The 20,894-nt window shown below is 35.6% G+C and overlaps 1 protein-coding gene across 1 annotated transcript in view; it reads right to left on the bottom strand.

Annotated features, from left to right (window-relative positions):
• Window positions 1–837: 837 nt before the first annotated feature.
• Window positions 838–20,894, bottom strand: part of KNL1 (kinetochore scaffold 1) — a 70,944-nt gene continuing 50,887 nt past the window's right edge. The window contains 13 exon segments of the mRNA XM_061157571.1: window positions 838–5,341; window positions 5,343–5,439; window positions 6,187–6,309; window positions 6,991–7,109; window positions 7,319–7,428; window positions 8,096–8,164; window positions 10,862–10,962; window positions 11,415–11,516; window positions 12,748–12,787; window positions 12,953–13,030; window positions 18,157–18,244; window positions 19,233–19,349; window positions 20,168–20,258. Of these exon segments, the coding sequence (XP_061013554.1) occupies window positions 5,321–5,341; window positions 5,343–5,439; window positions 6,187–6,309; window positions 6,991–7,109; window positions 7,319–7,428; window positions 8,096–8,164; window positions 10,862–10,962; window positions 11,415–11,516; window positions 12,748–12,787; window positions 12,953–13,030; window positions 18,157–18,244; window positions 19,233–19,349; window positions 20,168–20,258 (1,156 nt within the window). The 3' untranslated portion in view covers window positions 838–5,320.

The raw sequence follows: 20,894 nt of genomic DNA on the forward strand, positions 1-20,894 counted from the left end.
GCTGACTACTATTCAAAAAGAATAGATATCTTAGTTAATGGTGTTAGTACTTTTCTAAGTATGGGAAGATGCAAGAAACTGGATTCATAAAATTTTCTCCAGAAAATATCTGAGGGCCAGTTCTGCCAGTTTTGCCAGAGCATGAAATGCCTCATCCTGCTCTTCGCCCTGAATTCCTTTCTAGGATGTACTGTGTGTCATCCTACACTGATAATGACTCGCATCTTATAGAACTGGATGGTGGCCAACATTTTTTCTTTTACAAAACCCTCCTTTTGTGTCTTAATTTTGACAAAGATTTGGGAGGCATTTCATGACCAATTTGTCCCACAGCATTAGGAATATTCATTCCCAGGTCAGGCGAGGAGTTCATTGATATGCCACTCACTGTGCTATTACTGGACTCGGGCCTATTAATAGTTGCCCAAAGCCTCTGGATTGCCTGTCTTACTTGTCTCTTATGGCCCAGGAAATGGCTTATTCCCATACCTACACTATTATAAACATTGATTTTATTGAACTATACATTTGGTCAATCATTTCAAGTCCCCTGAAAAGTGAAAGTGTTAGTGGCTCAGTCATGTCCAACTCTTTGTGACTCCATGGGTTGTAGACTGCCAGGCTCCTCTGTCCATGGAATTCTCCAGGCAAGAATACTAGAGTGGGTTGCCACTCCCTTCTCCAGGGGATCTTCCTGTCCCAGGTATCAAACCTGGGTTTCCTGTATTACAGGCAGATTCTTTACTGCCTGAGCCACCAACTATATATTTGGTCAATCATTTCAAGTCCCCTAGTCATTATTATTTTACTGGAGGCTCAGTCACACATTTTGTAATGTGAAAAAAAAAAAAAAAAAAAGCATACACACAAAAAACAAACCAACTAAACAACCCAGTAATCTTATAAAATAGGCAGAATACAAGTAACATGGCTAGTAACATTAATAGAGTCGTTAAGTAGTTAAGAAAAGAACTTTCTTCCATTAGGTGTTGTCCAGGTCACCTGACCAAGTCTGTTCTGTACCAGTCATATCAGTCATAATCTTTATACATAAGTTCACCAAATATGTCCACATATACAAGGTAGGTGGTAGTTCATTGAGATCTCTTACAGCAATGAGAAAAGAATGTTTTTTTCTAAGGACTACATGGCTGGTGCCAGAAGAAAAACTTGTCTCTATGTTTGAACAGGTATTTCTGCTGTTGGGGAGGTTTGGTTAATGCATAATGCAGACGCACACTGCACACTAGAGGGAAGGGAGGAGGCCTGAAAGGGCAGTGAAAAATTTTTCTTGTCTTGCCTTAAAATGTTAATTTCATTTCATCATTATATATATATCTTTAAGATTCTAAATGGCAAAACCCATCATAAATAATGTGAAGTAAACCAACAAATGGGGGAAATTTGGCAACCTATATCAAAAAGAATTCTTTTATAAACATATTCTACAAGTCAATGAGAAAGATAACTCAGAAAAATGGGCAAAGATTATCAACAGACAGTTCACAGAAAAGGACATACAAATTGCTCTAAAGCACATATGAGATTACCATCAAAAAGTTTGGGACACACTGTATTAGCAAGTTTGTGGTACTCATTCCTAGTAGGATTGATTTGACTATTTTAAAGGGCAGTTTGCTGACATCTATTAAAGTTACAAATGCAACTAGCCTTTGACTTAACAGCTCCATTTCTAGGAAGCTATCCTATAGATAAACTTACACATATGCAAAATTTCAGCATAATTTACAGTAGCAGAAGGTGATAAACAACCTACATGCTTATCAATAGATATAGTACATCCATCCAGTGGTCTACGATTTAACTAAAAGCAAAAATATGTGTTGGAAGTTCTTTATGTATTGATCTGAACCTATCAAGATATGTCCTTAAGTGAAAAAGGTAAAGTGAAGGACAGTGTGTATTGATGGGCTATTTGTGTAAAAAAGGAGAGAAAAAATATATATTTACACACTCATAACTACTTGCATACATGTTTACTTTTGTATACAGACAGCTTTGGAACAACAGATAAGAAACAGGTAACACTGGTTGTCTCTAAAAAGGGAAATTGAGTGTCTAGGGACAGAATAAAAGAGAAATGTTTACTTTCCTTGTGATTTAAGCACAATTTTTAAAAAGAACACAATACAATTTTTCATTTTGGAAAATTGTTAAAGGATGGGGAAACATCACCAGAAAGAATTTGGCATAGTCTAGGGAGGAAAGAAATAAAATTTGGCATCAGAAACAGCTGTGGGAAGATATACTTCCTTATGGAACAAAAGCAATTCATCAGTCTTTACTAGAGCCTCAATGAAATCTTAGAATTGTACTACCTCTCATGCCTGGCCACCAAGAAAACCTTTTTTTTCCTTCTCTTTTTTTTTTGGCCACACTGTGTAGCATGTGGAATTAAACAGTGCATTTAAACACCTATGTACATGTTGTTGTATTTGTTTTCTCTCATTTTTCCTGCATCTCTAACACACATGCATATATGCACATATGCACACATACTTTAAAAAAAATATTTGAGGGTTTACCTGGTGGTTCAGTGGTAAAGAATCCTCTTGCCAATGGAGGACACATGCGTTCGATCGATCCCTGAACTGGGAAGATCCCATGTGCCATGGAACAACTAAGCCCATGGACCACAGCTGCTAAGCCTGTGTTCTAGAACCCTGAGCCACAACTATCGCGCCTGTACACTGCAACTACTGCAGCCCAAACACCCCAGAGCCACGCTGCCCAACAAGAGAAGCCACCACAGTGAAGCCAATGCGGAGTAGCCTCCGCTTGCTGCAACCAGAGAAAAGCCTGTTCAGCAATGAAGACCCAGCACAGCCAAAAATAACTAAATAAAATTATATATATTAAAAAATCTTTTGAAAGTAAATTGCAGACATGTGTTTCCTAATAAGAGCATTCTCCTGCTTTTCAAAAGTTCTTTAGTCTCCTGCAATCTAGCAGCGTTTCCCTGCCTTTCTGTTTCGTTTTGATTTCATATTTTAAAAAATTAGTAATCAAAAACCTCGATTAAGTAGAGGAAGAAGAGCAGAATGGGGAATTCTCATGGCCTGTACTGTTGGCAGAGTCCAACAAAAAGAAGAGACTCCTTTTCTGGGAAGTGTTCAGCCAATGAAAAGCCTTTGTTTCCTGTAGCCTCCTGGCTTTCCTTTCCTCTCTATTAAGTGTTTTTCTTTCCTTGTAGAGCGGGAAATTGCATGTGGCCCACCATGGTTGCAGACCACGAATTGCAGTTTTCTTCTGATCCTGAATCCATTTTTGTTGGAGAAATATCTGGCAGTCTAGACTTTAGGTCAACAACATGGATACTTGTGAAGAGCTAAGGGAGGTTGTCTAAAACAATGGTCCCAAACCCCCAGGCCACAGACTGGTTATCAGTCTGCAGCATGTTAGGAACTGGGTTGCACAGCAGGAGGTGAGTGGTGGGCAAGCTTCATCTGCTGCTCCCCATAGCTCACATTACTGCCTAAACCATACCACTCCCCTGGCCCCTGATCTGTTGAAAAATTTTCTTCCATGAAACTGGTCCCTGGTGCCAAAAAGGTTGGGGACTGCTGGTCTAGGGACTATACTTTGAGAACCACTACATTAATTCTTAAGAAATAATAGTTTCCTAACAGACTTCAAAATACTTTTACTGTGCCTTAGACACACAGGGATAACTACGGTTTGTACCTGGTCCTTTTATTAAGGTCCTGACATACTTTAATCTTATCTGAGTTTTCAAATAGGTGAGTATTCCTAAAGGGAGCTTGCTTAGGCGTATCTTCAAGGATATATTGGATACAGAATAAAAAAAAAAACTTCATAAAGAGATACTGCTTTAAAAATATTTACATAATAAACTTACTTTAATAGTGCAAAAAATAATCTGCTTCCAATCACTAGTGAAGAAATTTCCAAAAAATTTTATAAAAATAGCCAATACTTTGAACAAATAGAAAAGCAAATAACTAGATAAATAATACAATTATGTACTCCAAACCCAAGAAAGCAGAGATTATCATTACAAGCCAAATCATCCTTGGAACTGGTCATTCCAGGCTGCCAAAATACATAAAACAAAACTTCTACTTTTTAGGTTTAAAGAAAGAAATAAAACAACTCCAGTAAGAAAACAAATTTCATGGGAAGTTTCAGGGAAACACCATATTGATGACCTTAAAATTTTTTCAAGGAGTTTACAGAAATAGGGAACATTTAAATATTGATTTTTATGGCAAATGAGTTTTATGTTGACTTTTGAAGCTTAAAAGACCATTTACTATTTTGACTAGTAGTTCAGGAGTAAAAGCCAATCAAGAGGGCAAATAACATTCATGGGACCCATAAAACTTTAACCTGATCCCAAAATATAAAGCAAAATATTAAGACAAATTAGTTTAAAAATGTAAATATATTTGAGAAATATATAAGGGAAACAAAAATTATCATGATTAGGATTTGACTAAAGATTGGATGAAGTTTTTTCACATTTGTCTATCTTACAGATAATACTGATTATTCAATATCAGTGGACGTGCCTATTTTTGTGTATAAGAAAGTGTTTGGCTTCAGAAACCAATACTTAAAAGTTCATTACCATTACCAAAACTTGACAAACCTGTGTTTTGGGTGTGATATTGTTTGAAGCTGTTATTAAATGGAGACTGAGAATCTTGTTGTAAAGCATCCTTCAGGAAGATGTTTCGAAACTGCCCAGGTAGAGGGATGTCTCTCTATACATCTCTATGTATTTCTATATACAGCTCTTTACTATATCACAAACACAAAAACAGTATTAATATATTTACAGATATGTATCAGACCAAAAATTAATTTTTCCCTACAAAATTATACTTATTAGGAAAATGCTAGTAGACACTATATAAAAGAACACTAGGTGTTTAAGAGAAGATGGCAACCACTCCAATAGCTGAGTGCTATTGCTTTCTCTTAATAACATCTCTGGAATGGAGAAAAAGGGAGGATGAGTGGTTTGTAGATAGACATGACTACCCTGGAAATATCTGGTAGGCAGAAGCCAGAAACCTAAAAATCACAGCCCTAGATATGGGAAAATGGCTAATATTTTTGTTTGTGGTGACCCCTCCTCTTATACTTAAAAGTTAGTTCTTAAAGAGTTTGTACTAAATTAGACAGCACAACTTTAGTGGGAGAAATTTCCATCAGAAGAAACTTTACTAGACTTCTATGACCTAAAGATGAATGTTAAACAGTAATTGAAACACTGACACAGTATTATTATTAAGTGTACTGTGCTTGACTGTTATAACTGCAATCCATGATTCTAGTGGTAGAAAGGGCAGTCAGTCCTGAAGCAGATCTCGGTAAATTTGTTTGACTACATTCTTTAGGTAGTTGTCTTCCAGTGGCACTTTAGATAGAATGGCAGTGACTTCATCTTGGCTGGAAAGAACAAAAGGTTAATTAATTTTCCTGGAAACTTGTCTTCATTTCAGTAAAATTCATATTTTTGAGTAGGGTTTCTGAATCTACTAGGAAGCACAAACAGGCATTTCTGGAAATAATCAGACTGTCCAATTTGAACTGAGATTCTAAAAATAAGGTCTAAGTACCAATTATGTATGTAAATGTAAGGTATCGTGACTTAGCTGCTTTCTCTGGCTATAAAAATTTAAACTACTGGTGTTTGCTGACAGATTCGGGGTGCGCATATTCTAAACTCTATCACCTTGCAATCTGTCCACAGTGTATACAAAAAGTCACAAAACATACAGTAGAAATGAAGTACTTTTAAGTCTGTTCCATAAACTAATTGAGAAAAGCACTATGACTACACAATTTTTAAAGTGATTACTGTTTTTAAGGCCATAAAAGTTGTTCAGATATGATCTGGGCTAAACTTAAGCAGGATTTTTTTTTTTCTTCTCAATTCCTGTTTTAGGAAGGAGTGACCATAAAATGTAGCAAGTATAAAAAAATAGACCAATGGTCTCCAGTATTCACTGGAAATAGCAATGAAGGTCACTGATTTTAAAAGAACAAATTCTTCAAAATGAAATCAGAGAGAAAGGTGACTTCTGGCTTTCACTATGGTCTATCCATTTTCTGACCACTTTGAGAAATCTTTCAAAAGAAAGAACAAAGGTAAAAAAGTAGTTGGGAGCCCTTTCTTGCTTGCTCTTTACTCACCCAATGTTTCCAAGGTGATTTTGAATAGAAAAAGGTAACGGGACTGATGGGTAGTGGGCTGAGAGAGACAAAGTTATCTCAAACTTTGCAAATGCTGCTGAGCTGGAGAATAAAAGCTTCAATCTGTAAGAGACAAGATCCTCAATTAAACATACAAAACAGAAATAGAATGAAACACAAATACATTTTTTTATACTGAACCTCTGGTATACATCATTGCTTATCAAATGAACAGAGGGTAAAACATCTGGAACAAAGCAAGCTTATGGTTGTATTTTCATCATTAGTCATGAAACTATTAATTAAATTATTTTAATAAGTTTTTGACTAACTACTTACTGTCATGGGTTGTGTCCCCTAAAATTCATGTATTAAAGCCCTAACCCCTAGTACATCAGAATGTGACCTAATTTGTAAGGAGGATCATTGCAGAATTAATTAGTTAAGATGAGATCATCCCAGAGTAGGGTAGGCCCTTAATCCAAAATGACTGGTGTCCTAACAAAGAGGGAACATTTGGACACAGACATACACACAGGAAGAATGTCATGTGAAGATAAAAGATGCTACTTGGATTACATATTTACTAACAAGGAATGCCAAAAGACTGCCAGGAAATCACCAGAAATTAGGAGAGGCATGGAATAGATTCTCTTTCATAGCCATCAGAAGGAACTGGTCCTGCTGACACTCTGACCTCAGACTTCCAGCCTCCAGAACTGTGAGACTATGAATTTCTGTTGTGTAAGCCATCTAGTTTGTAGTACTCTGTCATGGCAGCTCTACAGAAACTAATACACTTACTCAGTATTTTTCACATTTATGCTTATTAGGTTATAATTTGGTCCCCATCGCTTTAAAAACTCAATCTCCTCTCCAAGGAGTTTGCAATGGCTCACTACCAGTGAGATTTCTTGAAGCATCTGGGAAAAACAGAAAAAGAAATGATGGAAGTATAAAAACATTTCAGGGTTTAGTGACTCTTTTATAAAAATCCCCCAAAGTTAAACAGTTTAGTATATCTTAGTATATTTACCATTTCAGGAGTCAGTATTACATACATAAAATTTCAGTTCTGCTTTTTGGGACAGTTGACATAATTTTCCTTTAAATTATTTCAGCAGGAATTTACCTTGGGTACCTGATGCTGTGTTGTGCATGTCTTCTTCCAGGATTCCTGTTGCTCAATGTACTGGAAAATAAGGTTATGAACTAAAAGGGAGGAAGGAGGAGCTTTATCCTCTGAGGAAGCAAAAAAAAAAAAAAAATTAAAAGCAGGGTATTACTTATTATTCATGTATTTTATATATGTACACACACATGAAATATTAACTAGAAATACCTTCAAACATCTAGGTATCTAACTATCATCTCCATTTTATTATCAAACACATAAATCATCATATATAGTGAACATAAGACACTGTGATATAAACTCAAACCTTTATCACATACAGAATAAAACTGAGATAAACGTGTAGGTTTAAATGTAATATAACCCTGAGTTTAAATTCTGGCTTTCCTTACTACCTGAATGATCCTAAGCACAATACTTACTGCTTTTGAGCTATAGTTCTCTAACTGCAAAATGGAGAATAGTGTTGATGTAATTAATACACATGTCTGATACAAAGTAAGTACCCATAATGGTAATTTTTAAATTATGGAAATAGCTATTACTCAAGATTTAGTAATAATTTTTTAAAATTTCTTTTAAAGCCCACACAATATTTGGAACAATTCTCAAGCAGGTTTTGGTCCAAAACACATTGCTAATTGTTATTCTTGTTTATATTTAAGTTAGTATGTAAAAGAGTTCTCAAGGAACAATTTACACTTATTAAATAATTTAATGAATATTAAACAAATTTCCAACAAAGTTTTGTTGGATTAAATGTTCTGAACTTACCATCTAACAGAGATTGAAAATTCAGATCAACAATCTTCCTATAAGCCTTGTCCAGGAAAGGGAGACCAACTAGGAAAAACCAGCATAAGAACAGTATTTCTTTTTATCATCTGATTTAAAGCCACATACAACTCAGTACTTTAGAATCCTATTCTTTCTGGGTAGCAGGGTTTTTTCATAAACAGTTGAAGCTTTATCCCTGAATCATACTATTCTCTGTGTATGTAAAGTTTCCCCTGAGAACACTGAACTATATTAACTGTCAGGCCTTTAAGGAAATGTAAGGTGTGGGACATTTTTGTAAATTTATCAGGGCCTCCTCCTTTGAACCCTAACTTCTGTGCAAAAATAATATTCTTTTTAGGAATCATATAAAGAAGATGACTACAACCTCCCCACACCTATTATCTTTGCACAAATACAGTGAAAACAATTTATGCTTTTAGCGTCACAGTAATTTTAGCCATTCCAGTATTCTTGACTGGGAAATCCCATAGACAGAGGAGTCTGGCGGGCTATAATGAATAGGGTCACATAAGTGTTGGATGTGACTTAGCGACTAAATAACAGCAATGAATTTTAGGTAGCTAGGAGAGCTGATTGTTCTTCCATACACCAGAGTTATCTCTTGTCTCTAAGATTCTGATTCTTTTCACTCTACTGAATATTTTCTATGTGTTAGGCACTGAGGATATGCTAGTGAGACAAACAAACATGATCAACCTATGCTCTAAAGAATTACAGCTCAGGGGGACACACAGATAACTGCACTAATAAACACACCAAGAACTACAAACTGTAATAAGCACAATTAAGAAAACTGCATGAAGCAACGAGAACATATACCAGCAGGGCAAATAGCAGAGGGAGTGAGTAAAAGAAGAGTCAAGGAAAACTTTCCTGAGAAAGTGATAACTTAGTTGAGCTCTTAAGGACTATTAGTAGACATTTACTTAGTGAAGAGGAGGTGCTATGGTCTGAAAATTCATAGGCTGAAAACCTAATGCCCACTGTGATAGTTGTAGGAGGTGTAAGCACCTTTGGGAGGTGCTTAGATCATAAGGATGGAGCCCTTATGAATGCGATTAGTGTTCTTAAAACAGAGACCTTGAAGAGCTAGCTAGTTACGTGAGGATACAATGAAGAGTCTGAAGCCTGAAAGAGGGCCCTTGCCTGACCATACTGGCACCCATATCTTGAGCTTCCAGCCTCCAGAACTGTGAGAAATAAATTTCTGTTGTTTATAAGCTACTCAGTGTATGGTATGTAAAAGTTTTCTCTAGTTGCAGCACGCAGGCCTCTCTTGTGGAACGTAGCTTCTAGAATGTGCCGGTGGCTCAGTAGTTTTGGTGCATGGACTTAGCTGTCCTAAGGCGTGTGGGATCTTAGTTCCCCAGCCAGGGATTGAACCCACGTCCCTTGCCCTGGAAGGCGGATTCTTTACCACTGGACCACCAGGGAAAGTTCCAGTTTATGGTATTTTTAAAATGGCAACCCAGAGGACTAAGACAGGGCAAAAGTTTCCAGGCATAAGAAACATCGGGATGAATGTCCTGAGGTAGGATGGAATATGACTGAGCATGAAAGACCATGATCTTTTAAAGAAATGAAAGAAATTCACTGTGGCCGATGTGCAGAGAACAGTGTAAGATGAGGCAGAAAAAGAAGGAAAAATTCAATTCATTCAGGGCTTTACAGGTTATAAACATTTTGATCATCAGTCTAAGAGTAGGAGGTACATGATAAAATTTTCAATAATTACTACAGCTACAGGAAGGAGAAAGAAATAGAGGGGAAAAGAAAAAGTTCCAGAAAGACTACCTATAGTGTTATTGTATAGACTGGAGGTGTCTCTTGGCAGAAGAGACACAAAAAAGTAGATGAATGTTAAATCTGAATCAGTAAGTCTTACTCATAATTTAGATATGCCAGGTAAAGAAGAAAGAGGTATAGAGTGATTCCTAACTTTTAATTTCAGACCTGAACAGAAGTTGATAATATTCATTTAGAAAAGGAACTTTTTTTGGGGGGGTTGTTCCACATGATTTACAGGATTTTAGTTTCTCAACGAGGTACTGAACCTGGGGCCATGGTAGTAAAAGTGCAAGTCCTAATCACTGGACAGACAAGGAATTCCCAGGAACTTTTAAGGAGAATTGAGCTTGGAGGCTGAGAAATTATAAAGATTCAAAGTTTCAATTTGGCCATGTTCACCCAGGGCTAGCCATGCTGAAGCTGTTTCAAGAGAAGAGACCTAAAGATACTGACAGGAGATTATAACAAAATAGCTAGGACACTATCAAGTTACCATCTAGTGATGTTTACCTATTTTGATAAACCTACCAACCAATACACAGAGAATTTCCAATTACTTTTTTGGGTTAACTTATGTACATCAAAAACCCAGTCAAGAATCATCAGCATTAGAGCAAATCCTCTATCATAACAGACAAACAGATGGAAAAAAAGAAATCAGAGTAAATAGATGTGAAGAGCATGTTGATCCATTTTTCTAGATAGGCAAAATTTCTATTATCTAATGTAATTCAACAAAGGGCAACTTTCACTAGCTGAATTTTTTAACTTTTTATTTAATAAAATAAAATTCTATTATCATTAATTAAAGTGATTGCCTCTTTTAAGATTTTCAGCAGTACTTTCATCATGTCAATACATGTTAATATTGTATTAAAACAAAGATATGAATCTTTAGTAAGTTTAACCATACTTTATCTACAGAGGAATTATCTTATTCTTGCTACTTACCTACTGGCTCTCCAAAGGTAATGATGAGTTCTATTGTGTCATAAAGAAAGGTGAATACAGCTTGATTATCACTCCACTCAATGACATCCCATTCAGACAAGCTAAAGAAAGAGAAAAGACAAAAAAACATTTTTTAAGATAAAAGAAGAGAGTTAACTTCTTCTACCATCTGAATAGTACCATCAGCAACTATTGGAGTTTTCTACTGGCTTGGGAGACAGTCATTATTTTAATTTCAATACTGTGAATGTACAAACTTATGCTTTTGAAAGAAATAAGAACTGACTCAATTTTGAGTTATATATCAGAGAAAAGCCAAGTCTAGGCAATATAAAATATTAAATATTTTAACATTACAAATTTCATAGCTCTCCCACCTTGTATACTTTCAGCTTACTGTTGAGTATATTAATTCTTCTTTCTGAGAATACATTGCATTATAGGTTAAAAACAGTGATAGACTTTATAAACACATGTCAACTGCACCTGTGGATTGAGATAACCACAAAGGTACAGGATAAAACACAAATTAATGCTATCTGTTTTCCCTTACCTCAACTGATCCAGTAGCTCTTCAGTTCTCTTTGTTTGTTTTTGCACAAAGTCTAATTGAGCAAGGATCTGCTCTTTCTGTATCTCCAGCTCTAAAAAATCTCTGCAAACCAAACCAGGTATTCACAGAAAGATAAGGTCACTGCTAGAGAATTCAGACATCATTAAAATAAAAGTTTATGACAACAAGCCATGTGCTAAATGGCTCTCCAGTGAGGTGAATGACGTATATTTTTGCATTTTTAGTTTTTTTTAAGTAAACATTAAACTAGAAGTGTGGGTCTATTATTATTAAAATTTACATTTTCCCCCCATCCCATCCCACCCCTCCAGGTTGTTACAAAACACTGAGCTCCCTGTGTTATACAACACTTCCATTATCAATCTATTTTACATATGGTAATGTACATGTTTCATGCTCGTCTCACAATTCATCCTATCCTCTCCTTTGTCTGCTGTGTTTAAAGTCCATCCTCTATGTCTCTATTCCCACACTACAAATAGATTCGTCAGTACCATTTCTCTAGATCCCATATACATGCTTTAATATACGGTATTTGTTTTTCTCTTTCTGACTTAATTCACTCTTTCTAACAAGCTCTAGGTTCATCCACCTCACTAGAACATGTATCCTTATGGCTGATTCACATTGTTGTATGGCAGAAGCTAACACAATATTGTAAAGCAATTATCCTCCAATTAAAAATAAATTAACAAAAACTAACTTCAAAAAAATTTACTTTTCATTTTGATGTTAAAAATGTAAGCATAATGTAGACCATAAGAATGCCCACCTTAAAAATGAAACATGCCATAATTTTGGTGCATGCATTTGGTTTTGTTTAGCTTATTAGAGCTAAACAGAATTTATATTTTGTTAGTCATTTTGCTAGCATCAATTTAATTTTAACTAAATTATTATCACCTATCAAGTTAATGTTTCCAGTTGGAATTTTACTGGTTTTGTCATTATTTGTATTTGATTTCTTTGAGTCTTATAGTTAAATAAGATCCAGAGTATAAGAAACACATACCTTATTTTATGTTTATTTACACTTAAGTGTCATATAAAAGCAGTTTAATGCTAGATCTTCTTTAACAGGATCCTGATATTACACAAGCTTGAGAACTACTACCTTGGATTAATGCTTTGTAAGCAATAAATGCTTAGAGTATACTGCTAAGATGGCTTCCAAGGTCAAGTTCAAAGTGGAGTAGAAGCCCTGGCTCAACCTTAGTCAATATTCATGTTCTCAACCTTGTCAGTTTCTGGAGGTTGGAAACCACTTAACCATGTGGAGGTTAGCATATTTTCTAACAAACTGAAGGCTAACCTTTGAAGCTTTTCTTCCTCAGTTTTCAGCTGTTCCAGTTCTTTGAAAAGAAAAACAAAAACAAATCTATCAGAATCTACACATTAAAATACTGGTATAAAAATCATCTGTTTTATTGAAAAGTCTATCTCATTAATCTCATTTAAATAAAAAACTCAGAATAGAAGACTTTTTCCCCATTTATCTCCCTAATTAAATCAGTTACCTTTCTCTGCAGCTCTCACTTCAGAATTCAGTTCTTCCACAGGACTGTCTTTCTGTTCATCCTCCAAATTCTTAGTTTCTAAAGTAGACCATGAATTAAAATAACTCAGTCAAAAATAATTAAACAACCAGAGATGAAAAGAAGAGATGGTCCCAAAATGTCGTGTTAAGAATATTTCACAAGCATTGATCTTAACCCACCTTTTCCTTGACAAAAAAGCATTGAGATACAATAATAATTTCATAAGAAGACTTGCTTCTAGTGGCAGATGTAAATTGTTTATACATAATTTGCATACATCAAAATTATTGTTAGGCAACCCCATGGACTAAGCAGGAACACATACACATATATAAATGGACACACACATACTTAAATTTATTTCTGATACCTTGGAATCATCCTTAAAAGCCTTCTCTCTCTCCACATCCAAATCAAGTTTAGACTTTTACCTCAGAAATATTTTCTGAATCTACTTTTTTCCTTCACCACTACCAAGTTCCATTTATATAAGTTATTGTCCTTTATTAACCATACCATCCAATAACTGCTTAACTTCTTAATTTACAGCCAATGCTTAACACCCTTCAAATAGCTATTCACTGATTTCAGAAAAAGTCAAAACTCCTTAAGAGGCCCTCCTTGACCTGGTCCCTAAAGCTGGCATCTCCAGCTTTATCTCAGACTATGTTCCCTTTTGTTCTTTCTATTCTAGCCACATTTGCCTTATTTTAGATCCTTTTACTTGGTATATTCTTTTCCAAAGAAAGGCTTCTGTCTGTGTTATTCATATTGAACAGTCTGCTTTTCCCTCCCTTCTCACTTTAGCCCCGACTTATTCTTCAGATCTTGGCTTAAATGCCACTTCCTCAAAGGGAAGCCTCTCCTGACCCGACAGTTAGATTTCTACTTCAGGAACTTACAGCACCATGGAACCACTCTTCCATAGCAGTTACCATAAAACTATTTAATGCTTATAATCTTTCCTCAATATTGTAAAAGCAAATTGTCAAATCCAAACATATTTGAATGTGATCTCCTATAATTTGAAACTGAAATAGTATTGGAGCTCTGTATAGTACTGTAAAAAATTAAAGTATGGAAGCCTTTCTTAATGTATGAATGTTTGAATTAAAAGATAGTAATGGGAGAATTGACAAATAAAAAAAAAAATACTCCATAAGGGCATAAAGTTCTGTTTTTAATCACTACAGCAGTCTTAGCACCAAGCACTATACAAGGCACATGATAGGTACTTCGTAATTTGCTCAAGGAATAATGAAGAAAGAAGACAGAAAGAGAGAGCCATTCAGTGGCAGCTAGAGAAAGAGTATGATTGTTGGTACTTTTAAAGGTGAGAAGTGAATATATTCAGTGGAGGAGACAGAGAGGTTGTAAATACAAGAGATAAGTGGAAGTCAGTGCAATAAGATTCCTGAGAAGACAGGAGAGGCTGCAATTCAAAATTTAGGTGGAGAGATTGATCTTAAGGAAAAGAAAGGAAGGATGAAAGAATGGATACAGATATATAAAAGTTTCATTTGTTTTGTAGCAGAAAGTTTAGAAATTCTGGCCTTAATGGCTTCTATTTTTTTTCCATGAAGTGAAAAAGCAAGGTAATGAACAAAGGGGTGTGATAGTCTAAGACTATGGACTTCATATATTTATTACCCGTTCAATGCAGAAAATATGCACCAGGCACTTTTTCTGTGCAAAGCATAGTGCTAAGAACTTTGAAGGATATGGGGAAAAATAAAAGCTGATCTTTGTCTCCATGGAGCTTACAAATTAATTAGAAAAGTAAACTATATAGAAGTAACTATAATTACAATTAGACATGATAGGTACAATAAAATAGCCAAAGCAGCTCAAGAGAGAGAACACTATCCCTTGGTAAAAAATATAAGGAGAATGTATTAGGTAAACACAAAGTGGCAGAACTGCATAGAAATGACAAGATTTGGTTGGAATTTAGGATGTGTAAGGGAATAATAGTAAAAATCATGTAAGAAGGGAATATCTGAAAATGATGGTTGAGAACACTAAATGTCAAGCTCAGAAGTTTGGACTTTATTTTGTAATAAATGGAAAGGTTGGAATTTAGGATGTGTAAGGGAATAATAGTAAAAATCATGTAAGAAGGGAATATCTGAAAATGATGGTTGAGAACACTAAATGTCAAGCTCAGAAGTTTGGACTTTATTTTGTAATAAATGGAAAGGCAGAAGTTTTTCAGGGTAGTAACATAAAAGAAAAGGTAGCAAGAATTCATGTAAGAACTATACAGAACAGATCTTCATGACCCAGATAACCACGATGGTGTGATCACTCACCTAGAGTCAGACACCCTGAGTCTGAAGTCAAGTGGGCCTAAGGAAGCATCACTACGAACAAAGTTAGTGGAGGTGATGGAATTCCAGGTGAGCTATTTCAAGTCCTAGACGATGATACTGTTAAAGTGCTGCACTCAATATGCCAGCAAATTTGGAAAACTCGGCAGTGGCCACAGGACTGGAAAAGGTCTGTTTTCATTCCAATCCCAAAGAAAGGCAATGCCACAGAATGTTCAAACTACTGCACAATTGCACTCATCTCACACGCTAGCAAAGTAATGCTCAAAATTCTCCAAGTGAGGCCTCAACAGTATGTGAACAAGAACTTCTGGAAGTTCAACCTGGATTTAGAAAAGGCAGAGGAACCAGAGATCAAACTGCCAACATCCGTTGGATCATAGAAAAAGAGAGTTCCAGGAAAATATCCGCTTCTGCTTTATTGACTACACCAAAGCCTTTGACTGTGTGGATCACAACAAACTGTGGAAAATCCTTAAAGAGATGGAAATACCAGACCACCTTACCTGCCTCCTGAGAAATCTGTAGGCAGGTCAAGAAGCAACAGTTAAAACTGGACACGGAACAACAGACTGGCTCCAAGTTGAGAAAAGAGCACGTCAAGGCTGTATATTGTCACCCTACATATTTAACTTATATGCAGAGTACATCATGCGAAATGCTGGGCTAGATGAAGCACAAGCTGGAATCAAGATTGCCAAGAAAAATATCAATAACCTCAGATATGCAAATGATACCACGCTTATGGCTGAAATTGAAGAGAAACTGAGGAGCCTCTTGATGAAAGTGAAAGAGGAGAGTGAAAAAGCTGGCTTAGAACTCAACAGTCAGAAAATGAAGATCATGGCATCTGGTCCCATCATGGGTTCCATCCAGTCCCATCACCTCATGGCAAACAGATGGGGAAACAATGGAAACAGTGACAGACTTTATTTTGGGGGCCTCCAAAATCACTGCAGATGATGACTGCATGCATGAAATTAAAAGATGCTTGCTCCTTGGAAGAAAAGCTATGACCAACCTAGACAGCATATTAAAAAGCAGAGACAATACTTTGCCAACAAAGATCTGTCTAGTCAAAGCTATGGTTTTTCCAGTAGTCATGTATGGATGTGAGAGTTGGACTATAAAGAAAGCTGAGTGCCAAAGAATTGATGCTTTTGAACCGTGGTGTTGGAGAAGAGTCTTGAGAGTCCCTTGGACTGCAAGGAGATCCAACCAGTCAATTCTAAAGGAAATCAGTCCTGAATATTCATTGGAAGGACTGATGCTGAAACTCCCAATACTTTGGCCACCTGATTAGAAGAACTGACACATTGGAAAAGACCCTGATGCTGGGAAAGATGGAAGGCAGGAGGGAAAGGGGACAACAGAGATGTTTAGATGACATCACCAACTCAACTGACATGAATTTGAGCGGGCTCCAGGAGCTGGGGATGGACAGGGAAGCCTGCTGTGCTACAGTCCCTGGGTCGCAAAGAGGGACATGACAGTGACTGAACTGAACTGAACATAATGAATACTGTCCTTTATAATTATTAAACCTGCAGCAATGTACAGGTTGGACTGGAAAGAGATAGAATGAAATTAAGAGTGTAGAAAGATTAGTTAGAACATCTGAAATAGCACATGTCAGAATTAATGATAGTGTTAATGGGAATGGGGAAGAATACAGAAGATACTGAAGCGGATATAACAGGATTTGATAAGAGAAACTCAAAGACAAGAAAGGTTTTGAGCCTTTTACAATTTATAAGAATGATGACACTGTTAATACAAATGAGAAGTATCATAGACAACAAATTTTCAGATATTATTTTGAAAATGGAAGACAATAACTTCCATTTTTTCACATAATGTTTAAGGTGCTTAAAGGACACTTTTGTTGAAAGGTTCAGCAAGAAGCTGGAAATGTTAAGTCTGGAACTCAAGAGAAAGAGAAAGATGCCCTCATGCAAAATGATTACAAGTCACTTGAATGCAAAAATCTGGGACATCCCGGGTGGTCGAGTGGATAAGACTCCAAGCTTCCAAAGCACGGGGCTCGGGTTCCATCCCTGTTTGGGGAACTAAGATGTCACATGCCACAACTAAAGAAGCCTGCACACTGCAGTGAAGACCCATAGCAGCCTAAATAAATAAATATTTAAAAATGGGCAAAAATCTGTGTATATATTTTTTCTGACACTAAGTGCAGTATCTGGCAGGTAGTAGGTGCTGAACAAATGCTGGATGAATTTAACTGAATTTGGGAATCATTCATATAAACATAATTGTTAAGGCAGATGAAAGTATTAGGGGAGAAAATATAGAAATGAACAGATGAATGCTACACAAGGGGTTAGTTAGATAAGGGACAACAGAGGAGCTAAAAGGAACAGTCAGGAGAAAAGAATAGTATCAAGATAGAGCAATATCATACAGTTCAGGGAGAAAAACGTTTCAGGAAGAAAAGAATAATCAGCAGTGTCAAATACTGAAAGAGATCTAGATGGCTAAGGACTGAGAGCGACCAAATTTGATGATTATGTGAAATTTTGTGATCTTTGAAAAAGCAGTTTCAAGACAAAATTAACAAGTCAGGATAATGAGAGACCAAACTGAAAGGATAAACAAGTTCATTTATTAAAAAACAACACAAGATTACGGTCTAGGTTATGAAGAGTTTTCCAAAGAGACTTATTATTTTGGGTATTTCTTGATTATGTTATGAATGACCACAGTAAAGGAGTTGCTCTAATTTAATGTCTCAAGCTGCTAAATACCAGGCTTCAGCACAGTGCTACTAGCAAAGTAGGGAAGGATTTAGATACAATTGAATTTTCTTTTGGAAACGTATTCACGATATTTTACCTATTTCCACCTCGGTGAGACAGTTATCAATCTTCTTAAGTATGTCGTCCATCTCATTTATCCTTTTATGAAGTTTCTCTCTCTCACTCTAAACACACAATATCATAAGACTGTCAAGTTAAACCTCAAAACAAAACATTATAACATTATAAATGGTTCAAATTGCTAACATAACTGCTATGTCTAATTTATGATCAAGCAAATCTTTTTGTTTGTTTGTTGTTACTTTTGTTTTGGGTGTGCAGTGCAGCATGCGGGATTTTGGTTTCCAACCATGGATTGAACCATGCCCTGTGCAGTGGAAGTGCAGAGTCTTAACCACTGGACCACCAGGGAAGTCCCATGAACGGGCAAATCTAAAAGATTGAAGCTTCAAGTCATGTCTTAAAAAAAGTTTTTTTAAGCATACATAACAGATTAATATTAATTCATATTTTATACTTTATTTTAGATTTCTATGTAATATAAGATGTTAACATATATAACTTAGAGTTTATAAAAATGATCTATGGTCAAATAAATTTGGGAAACACTGATCAAATATAAATATAGCATTTTTTCTTTTTAGACAAAAATAAAAAAAGATTTCTGATCTTAGACTTTAATATGTTAGCTATTATATTTCTCCAAAAGGGGGACACTGTATGTAACACTTCCCAGACTTATTTGCCAATGAAAAGTTTTTTTATGTAGGACCTTTCTTCAAGGATGATCATTTTGGAAAATGCCATTTTTAAAAAATACATGCATACACATATATAGCTGAGTATGGATTACGAGGAAGATAATACCAGAGCACAGTCCTTAGCAAAGGAAGATCATAATTCTATATTGTTTTATTTCAATATGTATAATTTGAGATGAGACATATACCCATATTAGTAAATATATTCTAGAATTACTCAAGATGCCAGGATTTACAACTTTTGTTAAACTGAACCTCACTTCTTATGAACAATTTTAAGTTTTTGCCCAACTCTCATTCACATGTCTCCTAAGGAACATTCTTCATATTCCACAATCACTATAAAGTAACTTTAATAGATCTTTCTAAGCTCTTAACGGTCTCAAATTACCTGAGCTGACTGCACCAGCTTGCTGTATAGAGCCACTTTTCCTTGGTGAGTGAAGACTTTAGTCATCTTGGTAAAACGTGACTTTATTTTGTTTAAGTAAATTCCAAAGGCCTTCAGCTGTAAAGTCAAAGATTACACTGCATTAAAACAAACGAGTTAGAAAAGGCAAATGGTCTGGGAAGGCTGCTACGTGCTAAGATTTGCCCATCCTAGACTAGGATTCCTAGGGCTTCTTATTTGCAAATTTAATTTCACTTAATAGCTTAAGTCCAGAACCAAAGATTTCAACTTTGATTCCAGTTGAATAATTCCAGTACAAAATTCATTTATACTACAAATTAGAAAATAGACAGGTTCTTAGTTAATAAAACTTCAATCAGGGCAAATATAAAATGAGTTGCTCATTTAATCAATTAAAGTCTATCTCTTCCCTATCTAAATCTAAGTGAAAAGCAAACAAGAAGGGAACTCTAAATTTCAAATGTATTTCATATATTAAATTGATCATGTAAGAAATGTAAGATTCTATACTAACAATCATTGATGTATAATAAAATCTTACTGACATATTATACCTGAGAAGTAAACTAAAGAATTCACCACTAATTATCAAGTGTGAGTGTGTGTATGTGTGTGTGTGTGTGAGCCTTAGTCACTCAGTTGTGTCCTACTCTTTGTGACCCCACGGACTGTAGCCCTTCAGGCTCCTCTGCCCATGGAGATTCTCCAGGCAAGAATACTAGAATGGGTTGCCATGCCCTCCTCCAGGGGATCTTCCCGACCCAGGAACTGAAGCGAGGTCTCCTGCATGGCAAATGGATTCTTTACCAGCTGAGCTACCAGCGAAGTCGAATTATCAAGTAACAGGTACTAATTTCACAATAAACATTGTGATGTCTATACTGATTCCCATTCAGAAAATGAGACAAAAGTACCTCCTCATCAGAGCAGTGTTTCATTTTTTCCCACAGGTTTCTATTTATATCAGTCAACAGTTTATCTTGGTTCAGTGTAGAAAGCTTTAATCTAAATAGAGAAAAGTTAATTAGCACAGAGTTCAAAAGTCAACCCGAATGATTCAATTTAGATCTACAGGCATACTTAATTTTTCCTAGTTCTTTTCTACATAAAGACGGAATTCACTCAGGAATAGTGGCCAGTCTATTTCAACACTTGTAGAAGAGTTCAAGAATGTTATGATTCAAAAAAATTTCCCTCCCAAATAGAACTCTCATCTCAATGCATCAACTTGTTCCAAAATGAAAATACTGTTTTGGTCAAGAAGCTTATTTGGTTAATGAATACACTGTTCAATAAAGTTCTTGGTGAAATGAAAAATATGTCTTTTATTTTTACTTAAAACCAAACAAACTTTTTGGTCAACTCAATATGTTGCTTATAAAGAATCCTTTAAGGGCTTGTGAATGCATAATTGTTGGAAAGTTGTAACTATTAAGTTAAAGTTTCCAATTCAGTTCAGTCTTATCTCACCTTTATAGAATAGCATTAATAAAAGTAGCAAAGTTACCTTGTTAATAAGTATAGGGAATAAAATTTTATCAGAGTTAGAAGATATTATAAACAGGCACATAGGTACAAAATCAAACAGTAGAGCACATCTAAACAAACTTTCATTCTATGCAATGAATCTATTTTATTCAA

The sequence above is a fragment of the Dama dama genome, chromosome 12 (genome assembly GCF_033118175.1).
Source record: "Dama dama isolate Ldn47 chromosome 12, ASM3311817v1, whole genome shotgun sequence".
NCBI lineage: Eukaryota > Metazoa > Chordata > Mammalia > Artiodactyla > Cervidae > Dama > Dama dama.